The following is a 22209-nucleotide window of genomic DNA, read 5'->3' as shown; positions in this document are numbered from 1 at the left end:
CAGCCTTCCTTAGGTGTACATGAGTTTAGCCCAAAAAATCTACTTCTCACAGAAATGAGGCCTAAGGGAGCACAAGTATTATGTATGCACACAACTTTCATAGTTTAGTTCATTATATAGTTTACCCTAAAACTGAAATTGTAAAACTTAACTTGAAAAACAGCACTAAATCTCAACTTGGTTTAAATTGCTCCCCCCTCATATGTTTTCACCACTCAGTTTCTAATTCATCTCAGTACAAAGAATTGTGAGATGGCTCAAGATGGAAATTTGCCATAAAAAAATGAAGAGTTTCTCAAAATTTGGAGATCAGTATTTGCTTCAGAAAGTATGTTCTTGAGTCTTTTTAAGCAGATTCTACAAATGATGAGAACTGGAAATATGCATGTAGCATGTTGACAAAATGTAGGATTATATATATAAAACTGTCCCCAAAATTGTGAAATTTAAAACTAGTAAGATTTAACTGACTTACGTGATGGAAAGCATGGATCATCAGGATATGTTTCTTTATCATATAAGAAAGGATGGTAGCGGATGATGCCCTCCACTATACCTTCTCCTTCAACATGTGACTTAAACTCAAAGCTATCTGCCGCAGAATTTATATATAATGTCTGCATGTCATCTTTGATCTCTCTAAGGTTGACCATCCTAGGTACCTTTCCTTTTTCAAACATCAAAATCTAAAAGAAAAACAAAACAAGTGTAATTTTTTCCTGTCATCAACAAATTACAGTCAACACGGTTAACTACATTTTTGAAATTAATTATCATAAAATGTCTCAGTTTTTCATGAAATTACACACATCTTTCAAACACTGCAGTATTTCAGAGCAAATAACAGTAAACATAATTACAGAAATGTATTAATGACATGTAATACGTTACCATATATATCCCACCTCAATATCAATGTTGTTGAAAGGTCCAGCTTCTTTCATTGTAGCATTAGTTTCATTTCCTTTTGGTCCATGGATATAGTAATGATAGATATGTCTGAAGTTATTAAAAAAATTGTTTTTAACTAAACCAAAAACACACACAGGAAAACCTAAAGCAATCTAAAGTGCAAAATTTACAAAGCCTAAATATAGTCACAGGTGTTTTTATATTAAACAGGTTTTTTTTTTTATATTTAAATTTAACTAGTTCTTGGCATTGTTGGATACCCAAATTCAATAGCATTAAAACCACAAGGTGAAATGACTAGGAACAGTGGCAAAGCTATGTTAGCTGCATTTAAGGTACATTATTTTTCTTTCACCAACTGAAAAGGCCAGGGTACCTAGATATCTACTCTCAGACTGATCAGAATAGGTGAAATACTTGCATTAGAGGAAAGATTTGGAAATATTTAGATACCTTTGCAAGGCAATAAGTGACTATGGTGATATGTATTATTTTGATGACAGTTTCCTTTATAGAAAGGCACAAAGTAATAAAACTACTGTAAAGCTTTTTGAAGTCTACAGATGAAAAGTGGTGTATAAGAGCAAGGTATTTTTATTTATTCTGATGATCAGTTTTGTAATGGTGCCAAGTTATCTACACAATAATTAGAATGTCACAAATAATCCTTATGCTTTCTTTCATTTTACTACAATATGAATAGCTAGGTGTGCATGCAATGATGCATTAGAGAAATTATCCTTCTATAATTCTTGTTCTCTAAAGGTATATAATAACCCAGTTTTCAGAAGTCTTGAGAACCCACGTGTGCTTTATCGTATACTCTGAGTCCCAAATCCTGTGAACACTACTAACACATGTAAACTGTTCCACGGACTTCAATATTTTAATAATTAGCCAACCCTTTAGGCTTCAGCGGGACTACCCATATACATGCCTAATTTAGCCACATGTGTACTCTCAATAAAGCCTACAGAGTTAGTTATTTATGGAAAATTACTGGAATATTTAAGTCAATGGGACTACTTGTGTGTATAAAGTTAAACCCATAAGCCCTGATCCTGCAATCCAGCAGACTTATTTAGAAAGTTACAAAAAGGTTTTTCCTTGTAACATTCAATGAAGATTCATACACTGAGGGAATTTGTAGATTTGGAAAGTTTTAGACTTCTTCATAACAGAATGGAACTGGAGTATAGTTTGTAGTTTATATGATACCAGTTGAGTGTACAGTAACTCCCCACTTAACGTCCTTTCGATCTTATGTCCCTGTTCCATTACAGAACATGCTCATTTAAAGTTGTGCAATGCTCCACTATAACGTCGTTTGGCCGCCTGCTTTGTCCACAGCTGGAAGCCCCCGCATCAGCTCCCCTACACCCCACCCCCCCAGCACCTCCTCCCCGCCAGCGGACCCTGCAGATCAACGCCTTCCCCCTGCTCCCCCTGCCTGCGGCAATCAGCTGGTTTGCAGCGTTCAGGAGGCAGGAGGAAGGGGAGAGGAGCGAGGAGACGCTCCCCCTCCCTCCCCAGCTTCCTGAACGCTGCAAACAAGCTGATTGCCACGGGCAGGAGGCAGGGGAGGGAGGGTGGAGGAGCGAGGACATGGCGTGCAGAGTAAAGGGGGAGGAGGTTGGGGCGGGAGAAAAGGCGGGTTAAGTGTGGGGGCTTGGAGGAAGGGGTGGAGTGGGCGGGCTGAGGGTTGACCCCCCCGCCCCTGGTGCTTGCACAGTAGGGGAAGCTGCCGTTGCTGCTGCGCAACGTGTTTCTCCTAGCCTACTTGCCTCCATGCCTGCCTCATTGCCTGCAGTTCCAGTGGGCTGTGCCTGGGTGGGGTAAGCCGGGGTACGTTCCAACTATAGCACTGTACTGTATGTACAGTATGTTTGTAAACACACAGCCCGTGCACACTACCCCTCTTCCCCCACAATTCACTTGCTTTATGGCCCAATAGCCCTGCTCGGGAATAGGGCTCTACACCAAGCGCTTGCGAGGCCACCAGCTGCCTGCAAAGCAGCTGCAGGTGGTGCACAACAGAGGCCCTGCCTTGCTGTCTTGCGACAGAATAAACAATGTTTTATCCGCCCCCCCCCCCCCCTTCGCTGGAGGGAGGTAAGAACACAGGGGGAGGCAGCCCGCCCAGAGCAAGTTACAGGAATAGAGTTCCAGCGCCTGCTTCCCTGTAGCAAGGGGGAGAAGCAGCGTAGAGATGCACAGAACCTGGCCCTGCTCCCATGAAAACCTGTGAAATGCATGGGAGCTTTGCCATTCACTTTAATCCCAGCTGCATCTCTCTGCCCCTACATGCACACAGCAGAGAGGGGAACAGCCCTGTCGCAAATGTTATTTTCCTCTTCTTACTACATTGGCTGCAATGCTGCCTGGGTGCTGAGTGCATGGTTACTAGGGGAGATACAGCAGGGCCAGTTTTCCAGGGCACCCTGGAAAAGAGGCCTTTGGTCCAGCAGGGCTCCTGTGAAAGTAAGAACCTGCAAAAAAGTAAGAACCTCCATAACTAGTCCTAGCCTAAACCCAAAGGGCTTCCAGTAGGGGGGCAGATTACCATGAAGGATAACATGGGTTTTCCAAATTCTTTCCCTTACAATAGTTGATTGATGCTGCATGACCCCGGCCACTCCAGGCTGAAGGGAGTAAAGAGTAGCACATCCATGCGCGTCCGGAGGATCATCACCCACAGCATCATGAGTCAAAAACGTCCAGCAAGTGATGGTGGAGTGCCTAGCAGTAGCACTAGCAGCAAGAAAACCAGGAAACCCATTAGTTTGGGTACTAAATTAGACATTTTAAAGCGTTTTGATGCAGGTGAGCGTGCAGTAGATATTGGCATCGCTCTAGGTCTTACTCCGACCACTGACAGAACAATTCGGAATAATGCCGAAAAGATCAGGGCTAGTGCTCGGTGTGTAACACCGCTTAGTGCTACTACAATAAGTCGATCAAGTAGTAGTTTGCTGAAAACACAGAGCATCTTCTCTCACAGTGGAAAGAGGACCAAAACCAGCGGAACATACCTTTAAGTTTGCTAGTGATACAAGCTAAGGCAAAAAGTTTGTATGACAATTTGAAGAGAGACCAAGGTGAAGGATCACAGACAGAGACTTTCACAGCAAGTTGGGGATTTGATCAGTTCAAGAGGTGCTTCCACCTGAATAACATCAAGATGTCCAGTGAGGCGGCTAGTGCTGATACTGCAGCAGATAAAAAATTCCCCGACTATCTCAAGCAAATAATTGAGGAAGGTGGCTATTCCCCTAAACAAGTCTTCAATGTCGATGAAACGGGCCTGTACTGGGAGAGGATGCCTGAGCTGACTTACATTTCCTGAGAGGAGACAGCACCCGGATTTAAAGCAGCTAAAGATCATCTAACCTTGCTTCTAGGTCGTAATGCTGCCGGAGACATGAAGATGAAACCACTGACAGTGTACCAATCTAAAACACCATGCGCTCTCAAGAGATTTTCAAAGGAACACCTTCCGGTCATTTGGAGATCCAATAAGAAGGCATGGATTACTGGAGCTATTTTTTTTAAATGGCTGACTCTCTACGCTGTCCCTGCATGGAAGGAATACTGTGCCAAGGAAAATCTTGATTTCAAGATTTTATTGCTTATTGATAATGCACTGGCTCATCCAATCAACCTGGACAACCTGTGTGAAAACGTCAAAGTTGTCTTTCTGCCACCTAATACCACATCACTCATCCAACCCACGGACCAAGGAGCCATCGCTGCATTTAAGGCGTATTACTTACGCCGTACTTTTGCCCAGCTCATCAGAGGCACCGATAGGGAAGGCAAACCTACGATTCGGCAATTTTGGCGTGACAACAACCAAGTTGAAGTGCATTGATAACACTAGTGAGTCCTGGGCTGAAGTTACTCAGGCTTGCATGAATGGTGTGTGGGGGAAGTTGTGGCCTGAATGTGTCAATGACTTAAAAGAATTTAAAGATGTTGTCCCCGCTATGAAAAAAGATATCCTCGGCTTAGCCAAGAAAGCAGGTTTTGATGAGGTGGAAGAAGCCGACGTTACACAACTTCTGCAATCACACGGAGAAGAGCTAACCAATGAAGATTTGATGCAACTAGAGGTGACGAGAGCAATGGAAGACGAGGGCCAAGAAGTAGAAGAACCACCAATCCATCAAAATTTGACTGCCAAACGTTTTTCTGAAGCTTTCCAAATGATTGAAGCTGGCTTGCAAATCCTTAGTGATGACGATCCTGACAGGGAACGCAGCTCCAACGTGATTGGGGAGTTGGTCATCTAATGACTTGCTATAAAGAAATTTACCAAGGGGAAAAAAAAAAAAAAAAAAAGGAAAGCAAAACAATTTCTAGATGTGTTTTTTCGAGTTCAAAAAGTTCAGCAGGAACAGCAAGAGGAGCAACCAGACAATCCACCCTCTTCCACTCTCTGACTCCATCACCTCAACCAAGCTTCATACTCAGCAATGATTGTAGTATTAAATTGTTTCTTTAAAATTGTTTAATACTTATACCTGTATTAAATTGCTTGTTTAAAACAATTTTAAATGTATATAATGCCTTTTGTCTGGCAAAAAAACATTTTCCTGGAAACTAACCCCCACATTCACATTAATTCTTATGGGGAAATTGGAGTCACTTAACATTGTTTCGCTTAAAGTCGCATTTTTCAGGAACATAACTACAATATTAAGTGACGAGTTACGGTACTAAATTTCAAAGTCATTCGAATATTTGTCATCAACATTATTAAAAGTAAATCCAAACATAAATTACATCACTAAAAATATAAGAACAAATTATAGTCTGACTTTGCATAAGAGGTTTTTTTTTTAAATAAGAAAAATCTTTTACAAAAATTAAATGTTGACTCACGCCAATTGCCTTGTCCAAAGATTAAAATAGTTTTTCAAGTACTGCATATGATCTGGTTGTACACCTGTAACGACAACCGCAGTGAAACTCTTCTTGTCCCTTTCTTCCATTATGAGATTGTGTAGAAATCGTTCATCATCACTGGTGATATGCGCAGAGTCAGATGGCTAGAAAAGGGGGTCAAAAATGAAACAAAGACAGGAATTGAACTGTATACTTTTCTAAGTCCCCCTATATCATTTCAAAGATGGGTGAAAAAAGTCCTACCAAGCATATGGAGGCAAAAACTGCAAAACACTTATAGCAGACATTACATGGGAGGCTAATCCTTTTTGTTTAAGAGTGTCCTACTTAATTACCTGTCAGTATCTGGTGCTCTCAATTCAGCGACCTTCAATCTATCAACACCTATGTAATTCTATACAGGAGTCTTATACTGCCACATCACTGTAGTAACTGGACATCTTCCAGGAATGCATGAAGCCAGTGGTTCTCAAACTTTTGTACTGGTGACCCTTTCACATAGCAAGCCTCCGAGTGCAACCCGCCCTTATAAATTAAAAACATTTTTAAATATATTTAATACCATTATAAATGCTGGAGGCAAAGCGGGGTCTGAGGTGGAGGCTGACAGCTTGCGACTCTCCACGTAATAACCTCATGACCCCCTGAGGGCTCCCGACTCCCAGGTTGAGAACCCCTGCATTAAGCTATGTGACTAACTTATGTTGTGTGGTTCATTCTCTCTCTCACTGTCTAGCGGGGAGAAATGTGTGTAGTGTTTTGTTTTTCAGGCTTTCCTTTCTAAGTGTACATGCTGCTAGGAGTTTAAATTAGAAAAGGCAAGGTCCAAAAAGTGCACTTTGCACATGAGTGGGAGGTGGAGAGCCCTTAGTTCCTGTAGGAGTTTGTTCCACAGTCTCAGTCAGGTCCCAATACAGTTCTCTTTCTCCTGCACAGATAATCTTCACTCTTTGATAGGAAGTTCCATTGTGCCTAAGAACGGGAGCAGTCAACCACTGTCCTTGGTCCTGGATCCTTAGGCCATCTTTTAGATATGCTGGGCCCAAGCCATTGGATACTGGATGCAGTATCTGACCCTAATGCTGTGACGCTGTGTCTGGGCAAGGGGAAAGGTGAATTGGAGGTTGGCCGGACACCTGGAGTAGGTCAAAATTGTCTTGGCAGTATGGGGTCATCATAGCAACAGTAGCCTTGTCCTATCTTATGTTGGATATTTTTCTAGGGATCATGGTGATCCATTGGAAAGCACAGAGGAGACTTCAAGACTATCAGAGGAGGGAAGCATCTGGGAGAGATCCTAGGCTCATGCCTCCCCTAGAACTTTGCATTTGGCATTCTCTGTGATGGCAAATAGGTCTATGGTCTGGTTCCCCAATAGTCAGCATATTGGGTTGAGAATGGATTTCCACAACCACTGCTTATTGTTGGTTACCACATTTCTGTTTCCGAAATTCATGAGATCTTTGTTAACCCCTGGAAGAGGCAGGGCCACTGGGGGTCACTCCATATTGGTGACATCAACCGCAGAATTCGACGGCTTCCAGACAAGTGGGGACAATTGTGCACTTCCCTGCTTGTTGATATAGTGCACTGCCGACATTACAATACACTACAGAGTTCTGTAGACCAGCTAGGACCACTACACAGACTAACCTGATGGCCCTCAGCTCTAAGACATTCACATGTAACATCTAAGGAACATACTCCTTGGATTTGGAGGTGATTCAGGTGGATGCCCTAACCTGTCCCTGATACATCCATAGTAAATGTCATTGCTGGGAAGAGGGTCAAGGAGGACACCCCTTTTCTTGCATTCAAGGGGTCTAGCCACTAGGTGACCTCTCAAAGGACTTGGGATGGTAGCGTGACCAATCTATTCATGTAGTGTTTGGTTGGCGTATGCACTGTCCTTGGCCAATGTTGGAATGTCTGCAGTGTATGTGAGTAGAGTGGAGAAAAGTCTGGCAAACAGTGTTACCTAGATACATGTGTCCTAATAACCCCAGGCATGGGCAAGAGCATCATGTAGTGTCTTGTCAGTGACTGAAAGGAACTGAACAAGTCCTCTGATAGATATGCTTGGGCTGACTGAGTTGAGTAGGGCTCCTATTAATTCTATCCTCTGGAATGGTGTGAGATGATTTTTTGTAGTTAACCAGAAACCCTAATTGAGAGAACAGGGAGAGGACTTGATTTAGTGTTGTTTTGGTCTCACCTGGCACTTGCCTGTGATCAGCCAGTCACCTAGGTATGCATAGACGTGAAGTACACTACCACTGCCAGGTGCTTGGGGAAATACTCTCAGTGCTATGGTGTGTCCAGAGGTTAGAACCTAGGTCCCACTATGAATCTAGAGTACTTCCTGTGGTCCAGGTGGGTGGCAATGTGGAAGTACACATTCCGCAAGCTAAGAGTGATGAACCAGTCTTGAGCATGGAGTGATGAAGGAAAGCATTACCCTTCCTGAATCGGACGCAATGTACTTGTTGAGTCTTGTCTAGTCTAGAACAGGATGAAGACACCTTTCTTCAGAATGAAGAAATATAGAGTACAGAAGCCTTTTCCTCTTGGTATTCCTGACGCAACTCTTCTATGGCTCCGAGACAGAGCAATGAAGCCAATTCTGTTTGCAAAAGAGTCCCTGAAGGAAGGCAGGGAAGGGGGTAGAAAACGGAACAGGATGATGATATCTAGCACCTATGTGTCTGTAGTATTGCCTGTCCATGCTTGAAGGAATGAAGTAAGGTGGCTCTGAAGGAAGTACTCTGTTGACTTGGTGTACTTCTTGACCAAGTTGTCAAATTTGCTGGTACACGAATGGAGCTCTGTACGTAAGTAGAGTGGAAAAAAGTTCACTTCCTCTGCTGTCTCTTGCCGCTTTTTAGACTGGTACTCAGGCTATCTATAATAGGAAGACATCCACTGTCTTTCTTGATGTTAAAGTGGAGGGGGGTACATCAGAACTGTGCAGATTCCAAAAGATTACAGAATTGCCTTGGAATTGTTAGTGAGTATAGAGCATTGTTTTCTCACTAAATACCTCTATCCATTCCTTCAAAGGGCAATCTTCAGTAGTGATTTGTAGTTCGCAAGAGATGCCCTCAGCATGGTCACCACAGTGGCCACGGATCTAGCTGTGTGATGTCATCTGCACCCAGCAACATATTTGCCACCAATCATCCCTCTTTTACAATGTCCTCTAGAGCCCCTCTAGCCTCATGAGGGAGCTTGTTGATAAATAGCATCACTTTGTCCCATGTTAAAAAGTCATATTTGGCAAGAAGAGCTTGGCAACTAGCTAGTTGTAGTGATGCACAGCAGTTGGTCTTTCTCCTGAACAGATTCAATCATTTGGAATCTTTGAATTCGGGTGCATTTTTGGCATGATTTTTCTTAGATGGCCAAGACCATTAGAGATCTGTGGTAGGATGCAAATAAAAGTACTCAACCCTGGAAGGTAAAACCTGGCATCTTTTCTCAATATGTTCTGCTGGTGATGGTGCAGTGGCTGCTGTTAGCGACAGGGCTTGCAATGGGTCTAGTAATCCCTTATTTATGAGGAAGGCAATTCCGGTAGGACCTGCTGGTGATCAGATATTTAATAGTTTGAGAGATTTTTCAGGTATTATCAAAGTTTCAATCTCCAGTGAATCTGCAAATCATACCAGGAACTCTTGGAATGTTTTGAAATCATCCAGCATTGTTACCTGTGCCAAGGCAACTGCTTTGTCACGCAAAGAGGAAAGGTCTTTGGGGGAGGGGGAGAGGCGACACCAGTCACTGATAGGTTTGTGTGTCTAGGTCCCACTCCTCCTAGTACTCTCATCTGTAGTCTCGCTAATGAGACTACTGGAGAAGGAGATCTCCTCCTCAATGGAGGCGAGCGGCTCCTTGAGGCTTGGGAAGATAGATGCCAGAATAACTAACAAAAAAATAATATATGGAGATATACCTATCTCATAGAACTGGAAGGGACCCCGAAAGGTCATCGAGTCCAGCCCCCTGCCTTCACTAGCAGGACCAAGTACTGATTTTGCCCCAGATCCCTAAGCGGCCCCCTCAAGGATTGAACTTGCAACCCTGGGTTTAGCAGGCCAATGCTCAAACCACTGAGCTATCCCTCCCCCCTACAGTGGCATGCTGTATGAATACACGGGTGGAACAGTAGGTTCTTCTGGCAGTACTGCTCAGGAACTGTATAGGGGAGGACTTCCTCCTCGACACCAGCAAGGTGTGCCACTATGATGGTGACAAGGAGTATAACTCCTTCGGAGATAGTGCGAATGGGTATGGTGCTGGGGCTTTTGTCGGTATCAATGACAGTTCTGCAGTCCATGATTGTTCCCCCAGTGCTGGGGCCAACATTGGCAGTGGGGCCTTTGGTACCAGGTGGGGTACTAATGGAGTCTGCTGCACTGCAGTATGCTCTTTTTCCACTCATCTGCAGAGCTGGACATGTTTTGGAGTGTTTATTCCCCAATGCTTTCCTCTCTCTCTGCATAAGAGGACACCAAGCTCTCCTTTGAACTCCTGTGTTCCAGGGTGTCCTCTTTCAGTGGCCTTCTTTGATATCTTAGGCATCACCTTTGATGTGAATGGTCTTGATGATTCCAGTACTATGGTCAGCGCCAGCATCAATGGCACTGTTAGTTCCTTACTCAGTGCAGACTTCTCCACTGACATCTTGGGCACCACTTACCTGCTCAGAGCACTGAAGGGCAAATGTTTGACCAGTATGGGGGGTTTTAACCCTGGAACTTCTGGGTTCTATGCTACACTCAGATTGTTCTAAGAGATGGAGCTTGTGTCTTGCATCCCACTATTTTCGGGTACAATGGAGAATGAAAGGTAAACAAAGCCACTGCTTAGAATGTCTGACTCACCCAGGCATAGACACAGTACCTACTGTGTCTATCTTTAAACAAAATTGGCCTATCACAGGGTTCTGAATCTGCCATCTTGAGGTTCTTGTACAAGGGCTGTCAATATGGGGAGGTGGTTTGGTGTTGTACAGGGAAGTCATGTCAAAGAATTTAGATCTGGACAAGGATTATCCAAGTCCAAAATGTTGTAAGTAAGAGAATGAAGGTTGATCTGAAATGTTTCAGATGCTTAAGATGAAGACAGCTCATGCTAGAGTTCTCAGCAGATAGACACAGCTAGGTAAGAGGGAACTGAGGACGGGGGTCGCAGCCACCCTTCCCTTTATGGGAAGCACAAGGAGGCATATGGCACATGCATGGCCCCAACAGACACTACTAACAAGAGGAAGCTGGTCTCCCGCACACGCACGCCTACAGTGCACACTGACACATACTGTAAGAACTTATTTTATTTCTTTTTCCCTTCTCCATTTCTGCCAAACACTCCCTTCCCCACTCCTCCCACCCCCAACCTCACAGTATCAGAACCTCAGGGTCACTCTCAACATCCAGGCCCTTAGCAAATCCTGCCAGTCCTTCATCTCCAAAATGTATCTGTTCCTTCTTATCACTACAGCAAAAACTCATGTTGATGCAGTCATTTTTTGCCTCCACTATTGCAGTCTACTTCTCTCTAGTCTCCCACTTCAGCATCTTCAAAGGGCTCTTTCTCCTGCCACACTAGCCACATCAGTCTCCTCTCTAAATTTCTTCACTGGCTTCTCAGACTTCCAAATCAAAATTCAAGCCCTTTATCATCGTCAAGGTGCCTCCAGCTGTGCCCCTGCCTACATCTTTGGTCTCATTTCTTTCTTACTACACTCCTTTTGAGCCTCTCTCCTTAGACTTTACTGTCTTTCCTCTCACTCTCATTTTTAATTCTTCTTCCAAAATGTCAGGAAAATGGAACAGGGCAGAACTGACCATTCAAATTCCTCCTTGGCTCTTTACTTCCACAAGCTTTTCAATGATAAGTCATCCAGGTTCAAAACGAACAACAAACAAAAAACCCCTGTGAACCTTTCACCTATAAATAATGTATATTTCATGTATAATATTTTGGTTTGGAATGTACTCTTTTTTTCTCTAATTTAGACTATAAACTCTTGAAGCTGGGATATTTTCCTTTTATGTTTGGTACTAAGCCAGCACATTTGCAGTTGTTAGTAATAACAATGCTAAAGCATTTTTCTCCAGATAGTACCTCAAAACAGCACAGTGACTCAGACAGAAAAAGCATCACTTACTGACTCATCAATCCTTTGGGTTATAATACATGGTAGAAGAACCACATGTGAGAAAACCTTACAATATACTGCCATTAAGTTCACTTGATTAACTTTTATACCCCAGACACAAAGTGTGCGCATGTGACATACGTATGCCTGGAGAACTGTTATAGGTATACTATATAAAACAAACTAGTTTGCCTAGGAAAGATGTTCACTTAAAAAAACGTTACTTTACCTTTCTGTTTCTAATGTATCCACTGTATATTGCTTCTTTGTTTTTCTCCTTCTTTTCAAAATCCTCTTTAGAAAGGAAAAGCTCATGGACATCATGAGAATCTGCAGGTTTGCTTATCATCTGTTAAGTATTAAAGAAAAATAAATTTAAAAATCACAGTAGGACACCAAAATGAGTTGTTAATAAGACAGTTCAGTTATGTGGTAGCAGATGAATTACCTCAATGTCACTGTGTAAAGAAATGCTAATAATTAAAATATGGAGATCATCCTACTTACTCTGGCAGACTGCCCAATGAAGAACACAGCTTGTTTGCCTCCAACACCAAAATATGAGATGTCACTATTTAAGCTGCGAGGCACTGGAGGAGGGCGTACATATCCTGAATGATCACTAAAAACAAAACTGTCTTTAATACTTTTTTCAAAACAAACATCACAAAACTGCTCAAGGATAAACATTTTTATTAAACACCTGTAATCATCACGGTCCCTAAAATTTTTCATTCACAACATTTCTCATTCAAGACCTCAGATCTATGTTAAGAGCATACATTTAACACTGTAACTAATATCCAGGTTGTAGTTTTATCAATCTCTAAAAAGAAAAAACAAAGTTGATTATTTAAACTGAAATCATGTAGGTCACAAGGTATTCTGATTAACATGACTTCCTAGCAAAACTGTTTATAGGTTTCCCCTCGCCTCTCCCCAATGAGCCACGTATACAATTTTTCTGCCCTTCCTGTGGCAGAGTAAGTCTCTGTTTGGTTTTCTGAATTTTAACTCTTATTTGAATTACCTTTATTCTTATAACCATTTTGTTCATACCCATAGACCCCCTACAAACTACAGAAGGAAAATGACTCGGTTCAGTCAGTTTCCTTCTGTATCAAGTTCTTTTTATAAAGACATAAGGCAGTCTTAAAAATATTTCTCATAATTGCCAGATCTGTGTTAAAAACATTTGAGATACCATGATGATAGCCATTATACAGAAACTTAAGATGACTGAATGGTAAAAGAAGACAGGATTAATCCTAGCATAGTTTCCCCTTTGCATACAGTACATGGAACCGCTATAAAGAAACAGACTAGGAAGTTAATTTCTCTTCATAACACAGCCCCTTTTTCACCACAGATTTTTGGGTCAGGAAGATGAGAAAGGTTGCTGGACATCCTTTTGAATATGGTGCAGGTTTGGCAAGCCAGTCAACTGACCGGTCAAATAATATGAACTGACCACCTACTATTTGACCACAGTCATGGTGCCATTCTTTCATTTTTTTAAAACTTCATTTCATTGTGTGGGTTTTTTTTTTTTTTTTTTTAGTTAAAATAACAATTAAGTAACTTGTTTTTTGTAATTCGGCATAAGTATGTATATATTTAAGGCTAAGTCTATTGGAGACCATGAAGTCGTTTCTTACTGTTCCAATAAATTAATGCTTTAAAATTATTTGACCAGTATTTGACCAATTATTTTTGACTGTCAAATGCCCAATTCTAATGTGGTGTGACAGAGGTAGCTGCAGGTGCCCCCAATACTTAAGCCTGACTCCAAAGATATGGAGCTTGATGGACAAACACATCTGGTTTGGCAAATCCTTTGTTCCTATAATAGAAATGGATAGGTTGATCTGCATTTCAAATTGAAGCAGTCCGAAATAGAAGCAAGATGTGAATTACTGTCATAACATAATTTGTAGAACACAGTGCAGTCTCTTTTGGTTGTAGGCACCCATCCACAATTGGCTAATTCGGTGCATAGCTTAGGTATGTTCCTGGATTCCCCACTGGCACTAAACCCTAATATAGCAGCATCCACGAGTAACAATTTCTACCATCTCCAGTTGTTTTGGGCACTCTATCCCGTCCTAGTGAACAATGACCTGACCTCAGTTTTTCATACCTTCATCACCTCTCAGCTGGACTACAGCAATGCAATATACCCAGACATGAAGCCTGATATTAGTAATTCTCTATTTTAAAAAATATACTCTGTAAAGATCTTCACAACTTGTCAGTTTTTCAGTTGTGTGATTAAAAACAATGTATAAAGCTTTCTAACCTTTCAAAGTCACCTTGTCTTGTAAATTTTGATAATCTATACACAGCCCAGTTGTTAAGCTGCTTAGAAGTCATCCCTCTTCCATTATCAATCACAGCAACAGCTGGTTTTCCTTGAGACTCATCAAATAACTGTTTGGAAAAAAAAACAAGGAGAACCAAAATGAATACATGAAATCCTAAATTTGAATAGAGTATAAAATAGAGTATTCCTTTTGTATCTTACCAATTTTATCTGTATGCTTCGAATACCAGTATTTCGAGAAGTAGCTGACAAAGAATTGTCAATCAACTCAGCAAAGGCAAATGCTAAGGAAAAAGAAAACATTGTTAGTAATTATTGATCTCTAAAAGTAGCAGTAGGAAAATACCCACACACTTGAACCAGTGTTCCCTGGGCATGACTCCCAAGATAAGTGTGGGCAATATATGACTGACAATGAAAAATACACCTCTACCCCGATAGAATGCTGTCCTTGGGAGCCAAAAAAATCTTACCGCGTTATAGGTGAAACCGCGTTATACTGAACTTGCTTTGATCTGCTGGAGCACGCAGCCCCTCCTCCTCCCCCCGGAGCGCTGCTTTACCGCGTTCTATCCAAATTCATGTTATATTGGGGTAGAGGTGTACTTGATCCACCATCACCTGTCTTAAGGGTCATTCATGTGTGTTTATTAGTGTTTGCTGAGCATATTCAAGTCCCCTACCAGGCAAGTGGCCATTAGTTATGCTTGGGAACATAACTGAATTAAAGGGATTCCCCATCCCCACCCCCAACACAGGAGACAAACCCGTTCCTCCTTATTCATTGGTGGAACATACTCTGGATCAGTTATCACAATCAGGAATGAATTTCTGAGACATCAAGTGTTTAACAGACTGCCTTTCATCTACAAAATTTTATGGGACAGTCTGGATTCATTAAAAAAGGGATTGGGCACAGGTGGCAAAATTTACAGAAAAAAAAATTATTTAAGTTTAGTCAAGACCACAGAAGATGAAGAAAATTGCAGAGGGAGCTAAAAAATTTGGTGAATGGAAGTACAATAGCAGATTTGACAAATGCAAGGCAACACACACTGGAAGAAGTAATCGGAACTTCTCAGACAACTTTTAACATCTCAGTAAAAAAGAATGGGACATCATTGCTCAGTGAATACCTTTGCTCAGTGTGCAGCAACAATCAAAAAAGCAAACAAAATATTAGAGTGCATAAAGTGATGATGAGCAATAATAAAAATTAAAATGCCATGATTTAGAACAATCTGTCATAAGATGTTACTTTCTGGCAATTCCACCTCAAAAGAAGATATCACAGAAGGAGGGGATGGGCAACAAGTGATAAGAAACATGAAAAAACCTCTATAATAAAGAGAGTTTGAAAAGATTAGGACAGTTTACCTTAAAGGAGATCTATAAGACTGGACGAGATAATGGTACACAAAATAATGAATAGTTTACAGAGAGCAGATCAGGCATGTCTATTCACCCTCTCTAATACTAAAACAGTGGGTATTCAATTAAATTGAAAGGCAGCACATTTAAAACTGTTAAGAAGAAATACTTTTCCCACAGAACATACAATTAGTCTGTGAAACTCATTGCCACAACATACCATAGAGGAAAAGGGCTATGCAGTATTCAATAGAAAGAACTGGACATACACATGAATAATGTCATCCAGACGTAAAATAGTATACATTAAAATAAATAGTCTTTGAAAGGGTTATAAACCCTTATTGCTTCAGGAAATAAACTAATTTGAAATGGGGATTAGGAAGAAACTTTCCCTGTGTGCGGGTTATTCCATAATTGCCTACTGCTGGGCTCTTGCACCTTCCTCTAAGGCACCTGGTACTGGCCACTGTTGGAGATATGAACTACTGGTCTAAACCAGTAAGTCTTTTCCTATGTTCCCAAACACTCCAACTGCCACAATAATAGTCATCAACAGACTAAACCAAAACTGCAGAAGAAAATAGGAATATGGTAATCCAAAAGATTGTGAGTAATTGGTGTTTGCTGCTGGCGAAAAGAAATAGGGATAGTTGTGAGCCACATCTTATTATAATCCAGAATTCCATGCATGAAGTGATGTGCATATAGTTCTACGACTGTGATTTTTCTAGGCAGTTATGAGCCTAGAAGGACATGCATACTAAATAAAGAAAGCAAAAGTTTAGTAATATTTAATTAAGTTGGTACACAAATTAATTTGTACCTTGAAATGCAGCAATGATCAGAAAAATGACCAATGTACAAGTGACACCTTCTTTAAAGAGTACATCAGCTGACTTTATTAACAAAGATAACTAGTTTCTATTTTTTAATCCTGTCAGCCCAGAAGAGCCAAAACACTGATAGGGACAGCGAGCAAGCTTGTACTCAGACTCATGCATCAATAAGTTCAAAATACAAAATCTACTACAAGTGCAGGCACTAGAAAGAAAGGCTGGGCTTTCATATCTCTGGCTGAGTTTGCAAAATTCTCAACAAAATATTTTTGCTTGTAAAATAAGAAAATTTCTTCTGCAAGTAACAAATGCAGTAAAGTTGGAACTTCATGATGCTATTTTTAGAGTCACTTTCTAAACCAGGAGTTTAAAAGTAAAGGTGAACTTAAACTGAAAAAACTTAAGTTTAAATGCTCCAACCGAAGTGACAAAAGGTAAAATACAAGTGAAATTATTAAAGACAAGAAATGCCTTTGCTCATGAAGGTCCTTCTAAGGTAAATGATGACTAATAATACATGAAAAACAGTTTTTAGATTATAAAAAAATCTGAATACTTACGCAAAGGATTTTGCCCTTCACTAGCATAATATTCATACATGCCACTTTTGATAAGTGTGTCATAGTGTGGTAGGAAGTCAATTCGCTCCTTTGTTGCTGAAAGTAGTGTCTGATCAACTGACTGTAGCAAATACAAAGTAACCCCTTCTTGAACAATTTCACCTGCAATGGAGTTAAAATATTAAATAAAAAGGAAAAATCCCTCCAGATATTGGTAAACTCCTTCCCCAAAATCTGGAAGATAGTGGAAAGAGAAAAGAGGTGCATCAGACGTTAAAACTATCTATGAAACGTTCCAAGGAGGAACAGTAACTTAATTCAAAAGCTTTTCATATCCCCAAACTTAATAAAGTTAGTACTTCAATTGGAAGTACTGACACACTACCTTGCAATTTCAAAGTTTAGACTTTTATTAGCCGAATGAAAAACATAACACTATAACGTACAGTGGAGAAAGTATTTTGTCATAGTCAAAAAGGCTGAGATTTCCTTCCAGTTTTGCAGCAAAGATTACCTTTTGATTAAACCGAAGCAAAACAAAAGTGTGGCCAAAAACCAAAAAACCCCACAAACTTAGAAAAGTAAGTAAACAAATGTATACAGTTATATTGGAAATACTTTTTCAACTTTACCTATAGTGTTCCTCACCTGCTAACGTTATAATAAATCCACTACAAGAAAACAGCGTAGTTACAGTCACAATAAAAGACTGATCTGTTTAACAGTTACAAAATGTTGTGTGTCACTATCCAGGTATGCTTAGCTAAACCCACTTTTTGCTCTATTTACATAAGAATGTAAGCTTCACATAGAATGAGATGTCATTTGGCAGACATTACTTATCATGTAACTTAACCACTTTGTTAGTTTTTCAGTGCCCCAATGGTTCCTGGAAGAGTTGGCATTATTTAGAATTGCAAAATAAAAATACTAACCTGAACTATACATTTGACAACATTGCAAATTATACTTAGCACATGAAAGTACTTTATCTGATGACAGACAACTAAATAATAGTTTCCATCATCAAAAACAGTGTGTGTGTAAAATTTGTTCCAAGATGGATTTTCGTAACAATTTTGCAAGGCTTTATTATATAAAGAAGCTTTGCACTTCCATTTGCTATTGTATATGTAGCATAGGAATACAAATAACATTGTTATGGTTTTGATACAGTTATGCACTGGACAGCTGTTTTGGAGTGAGATTTATGGTAAATAATATATTACACTTACTGAAGTTGTCATCTGTAACCTCTTTTCTATTGGTTGTTGTGATAACAAAGTTATCTTCAGAAGAAATGCAGAATGCCTACAAAATCGTAAAAAAGCCAGTTATAAAAATCAGCTGTTACATAAAGTGAAGGATAGATAAAAAGAAAGAAAAATTTAAAAGGAATGGTCTCCTTTCCATTCATTTTGTCATTGATGCATGAACAATGATCAAATATGCAATATTTTGCCCTCAACATTACTTTACGAATTGACAGAATACAATCCAATTCCAAGAGTTCTTTTTCACTTGCTGTTACATCTTTGCAGAATGCTCTGGTATGCGAGGTTTCCTTACATGATTTAAGCACCATCAACTAGACAGCTGTGCAAGGCTTTGCGCAAGGAGACACTGTCTTGTAGGCAGTCATCTTAGAACCTGACACATGAAATATGAATAACCGTAATTTAAACTGCATAACTACAAATATTAATGATCATGAAATAACCCATGCCTAGTATCTGACTACAATATCCACACAAAGGGAATTATACTTCAGTTAAAATGGCATTTCTTTTACTTTTCCTAAAATAGCATCTTCATTCAAAGTGGCCATTTGTTCTCACATTAAAATAAATAAAATAAAAAATAAAAATCAGTTTTTTATAATACTCTAATTTTGAATATTGCAGTCAAGTCCCGTCAAACTTTTCTCCTTTCCAAGTTTAAAAATACATTTTTGGTATTATCATATGCCTGACATACCTCTGACAACCTTCATTACCTCTTAACTATATCAATCTCTGCTATAGCTTTCTTCAAAACTTGTACTCATTAGTTTGAATAAATGTGTACTTTTCTTTGATATAGTAACTTCTGTATTTTCTATACTTCTAATATATACAAACATCTTATTTGTCACTTAAAAATGATGCTGCACACCTAGTAAATATCTTAATTTAACTATTCATTAGGATGCCGAACGCTTCCCACAACCCTCACGGGATCCTGTAAACTGAATACCCATTAGCATACAAGTTTAGCAAAAACAGATTAAACATGCACTACTTTATTATAGGGAGAGTGGATATCAACCCTTATATTTAGGTTGCCTAACCTTTTCTATTAGAACAGATTCTTTCCCTAAGAAGCTCCAACATCTCCATTGTTTGCAACAAATTTGGAAGAGGCTACAAAAATGCATTTTCTTTGTCCCATGAAATTCCCTTCAAGTTTGATATTGGTAAACTATTAAATGTCACCATTTCCTGTCTGTTGCTTACACTCCTGAGGAAAATCTTGCCAGCATGCCAAAACAACAAATACTCTAAAGAGCCAGATCAATGCCATTGACAAAGAAGCAGCAGCATCACAGCACAGGAGAGCAACTGGGTGATGCCATAACAGCTGGAGCAGTAGAGCAGGTGCTACAAAATGCCAAACTATTTCATTCTGCCAAACAGACGGAAGATACTGATCTAAAAAATATGTTTCAGTCAGTAAGGATTGGCAGGCTCTAGAACCCAGGGTTGCAGGGTCCTGGGTGATTTAACACTTCCACTGAGGAGCTGGGTTGAGTAGTATCCAACAATTACTGGACAGTTTGGTACTTCCTGCAGTACCTCCCAAAGACACCAGAACAGAACCCTGTGGCCGCCTGATTGGTCCACACCAATTATTTAAACCAGGAAGTTCGCCTAGTGAGCCCTCTCAGGAACAATGAAGACTCACACTCGCTATCGCTACAGACCTTGCCTTTCATCCAGTCTTGGACACCTGCCTTTGACCCCTGCCTCACTTGGCTTACTAACTAGTCCTGTCTCCTGCCTTCAACTCCAGCTCAGCTTGACCATAGTACTAGTCTCTTGACTTGGCAACCTGTCCCAACTCCTGAATTCAATCCCAGCCCTGCGAACACGGGGCCAGCTGCCCATGCCCCGGCCATTACAATAATAAACATCTCAAGAGAAACATGTGTTAACAGCTTTGAAGGACAAGGTCATGGCTTTATGAATTAAATTTGAGAAGGTTATTCTATACATAAGGAGCAGCACAGAAGGAAGCATGAAAGTACTTGTAGGAAAAACAGGAAAATGGACAAAGAAGCTTGGCACTGATTGCAGAGCAGAGAGCGTGGTGGACAATGATAAAGTTGAGTGGAAGGCCTTCAGAGGACAAGCAGATTTTATTTGATGCAATGGAAAAGGTGGAAGGACAGGAATGAGACAGTCAAATCAACTGGCCAAAACAATGATCTTAGCTGTAGCATTTTTGACAGATGTGAGGGGGCAAGATGTATGGCAGGAGGACCAGGACCAGAGAGAAGCTGCATTACACAAAGAGGGAGGGGATAACAGACTGGACAAGAATTTTGGCAATGTAGACAGAAAGGAAAGTATGATTATTTAACCTACTGTGATTCTTTGAGGTTTTGTAGTCACTGTGGACCTCATGGTTAAGTGTACATGGGTCTCACGTGAACAAGCTCAGAATTTTTTGCATAGCGGTGTCCTCTGTGGCCACACATGCACCTTGTGCCTCCTCAAGCTCTCATGCAAAGCCACAAAGGACAGAGCAGCTGCAACATTCCACCATCCCCTCACAATTTGAAGCCTGTGGTAGCTGGGAACCCCAAAAAAGCAGGAACGGAGGCCGGGTCATAGTAGCCACACTGACAACATTTTGAAGAATCAGTTCCTGTAGATAGGCAACTGTTCTTGATTCTTCAAGTGTCAGTATAGATCTCTATGTAGATGACTGGCAAGTAGTATCCTCTTAGGTGGTGGGAATGAGAAGTAGCAACTTCATCAGTTGAAGCATTATGCATTGTACTTAGCTGCCATAGCTGATGCCAAGTTTGTGAGAGCAGTACTACAATCACTGTTCAAGTCTCAGAAAAACACACATTGCTGACGCAGGCCAAGAATGTCACTTGAACTCTGGTGGAGTGAGCCTTGAAGTCTGGCAGGAGAGGTATACCAGCACGTGTTACCTATTTTGTTATCCTCTGTAATGAAATGGCTTGACTTTAGAAAAAACAGCCATAGCTCTAAACAGACAAGTCAACAGTCTGATTAATTTGGTTCAATCAATGTAGTAAAGCAAAGTCTAGTGCGTCTCTCTTTTCTCCTGATGCAGAGTGTGGCTTTGGGAAGAACTTAAGAAGATAGACAGGTTGATCAACTGATTTAGGTGAAAAATTCTCAGACCACCTTACGAATAAACGGTGCAGTTGCAGCACCATCTTATTCCTATGGAATGTTTTATAGATGTGGTTCAGATATAAGTGGCTGAAGCTCACTGACTATTCCTGACTGAAGTAATAACCATTAGGAAGTCTGTCTGGAGTGAGGTGGTGCAGGGAGCAATCTGACAGACGTTCAAATGGAGGCTTCACAAGTCTCAGATGAACCAGATTGAGGTCCCAGGCAGGAGCTGGTTCTTTGACTGGTGAGTGTGTAATAGTCACTTGAGAAACTTGATATCTTGGGATGAGTAAACACCAAGAACGACCTATAGGCAGATGGAAAGCTAAAATCACCATAAGGTGGATTGTAATAGAGCTGAGCAAAAGGCCTACCTGTTTTAAGTGCAATAAGTAGTTGATGGTCTGCAGGAACGAGTCCAGACCATGTGGGACTGCCAATATTGAGAAACTTTTCCTTTTAGACAAATACATTCTTCTGGTAGATGCTTTCCTGCTCTGTGTTAGTATTTCCTAGACCTGTAACAAGAAGTCTTTGTCTGTAGTATTTCACCAGCCAGTCAACAGCCACACCCTCAGTTGCAGTGACTTCAGGTCTGGATGGTATATCTGGCCATGGTATTGTAAAATCAGGTCCAAGAAATCTGGGAGTTGGATTGGAGGCAGGATGGACATTTGTAATAGTCTGTCAGCCGAAATGGTTTTGCCCCGTATCAAAC

At 40.7% G+C, this 22209-nt stretch overlaps 1 protein-coding gene across 1 annotated transcript in view; it reads right to left on the bottom strand.

The window, feature by feature from the left end:
* The window catches only part of SMCHD1 (structural maintenance of chromosomes flexible hinge domain containing 1), a 167825-nt gene that overhangs the window by 132825 nt on the left and 12791 nt on the right, over nt 1–22209 (bottom strand). The window contains exons 2-10 of the mRNA XM_065397884.1: nt 18309–18384; nt 17074–17235; nt 14505–14587; nt 14280–14410; nt 12488–12602; nt 12210–12329; nt 5797–5963; nt 906–999; nt 476–686 (exon numbers count right to left, since the gene is read on the bottom strand). Coding sequence (XP_065253956.1) covers nt 476–686; nt 906–999; nt 5797–5963; nt 12210–12329; nt 12488–12602; nt 14280–14410; nt 14505–14587; nt 17074–17235; nt 18309–18384 — 1159 coding nt within the window. The remainder of the gene's footprint in view (nt 1–475; nt 687–905; nt 1000–5796; nt 5964–12209; nt 12330–12487; nt 12603–14279; nt 14411–14504; nt 14588–17073; nt 17236–18308; nt 18385–22209) is intronic.

Source organism: Emys orbicularis, chromosome 2 (genome assembly GCF_028017835.1).
Source record: "Emys orbicularis isolate rEmyOrb1 chromosome 2, rEmyOrb1.hap1, whole genome shotgun sequence".
NCBI lineage: Eukaryota > Metazoa > Chordata > Testudines > Emydidae > Emys > Emys orbicularis.
The sequence above is the reverse complement of the archived record's forward strand: the minus strand, read 5'-3'. Positions and strand labels throughout refer to the sequence as shown.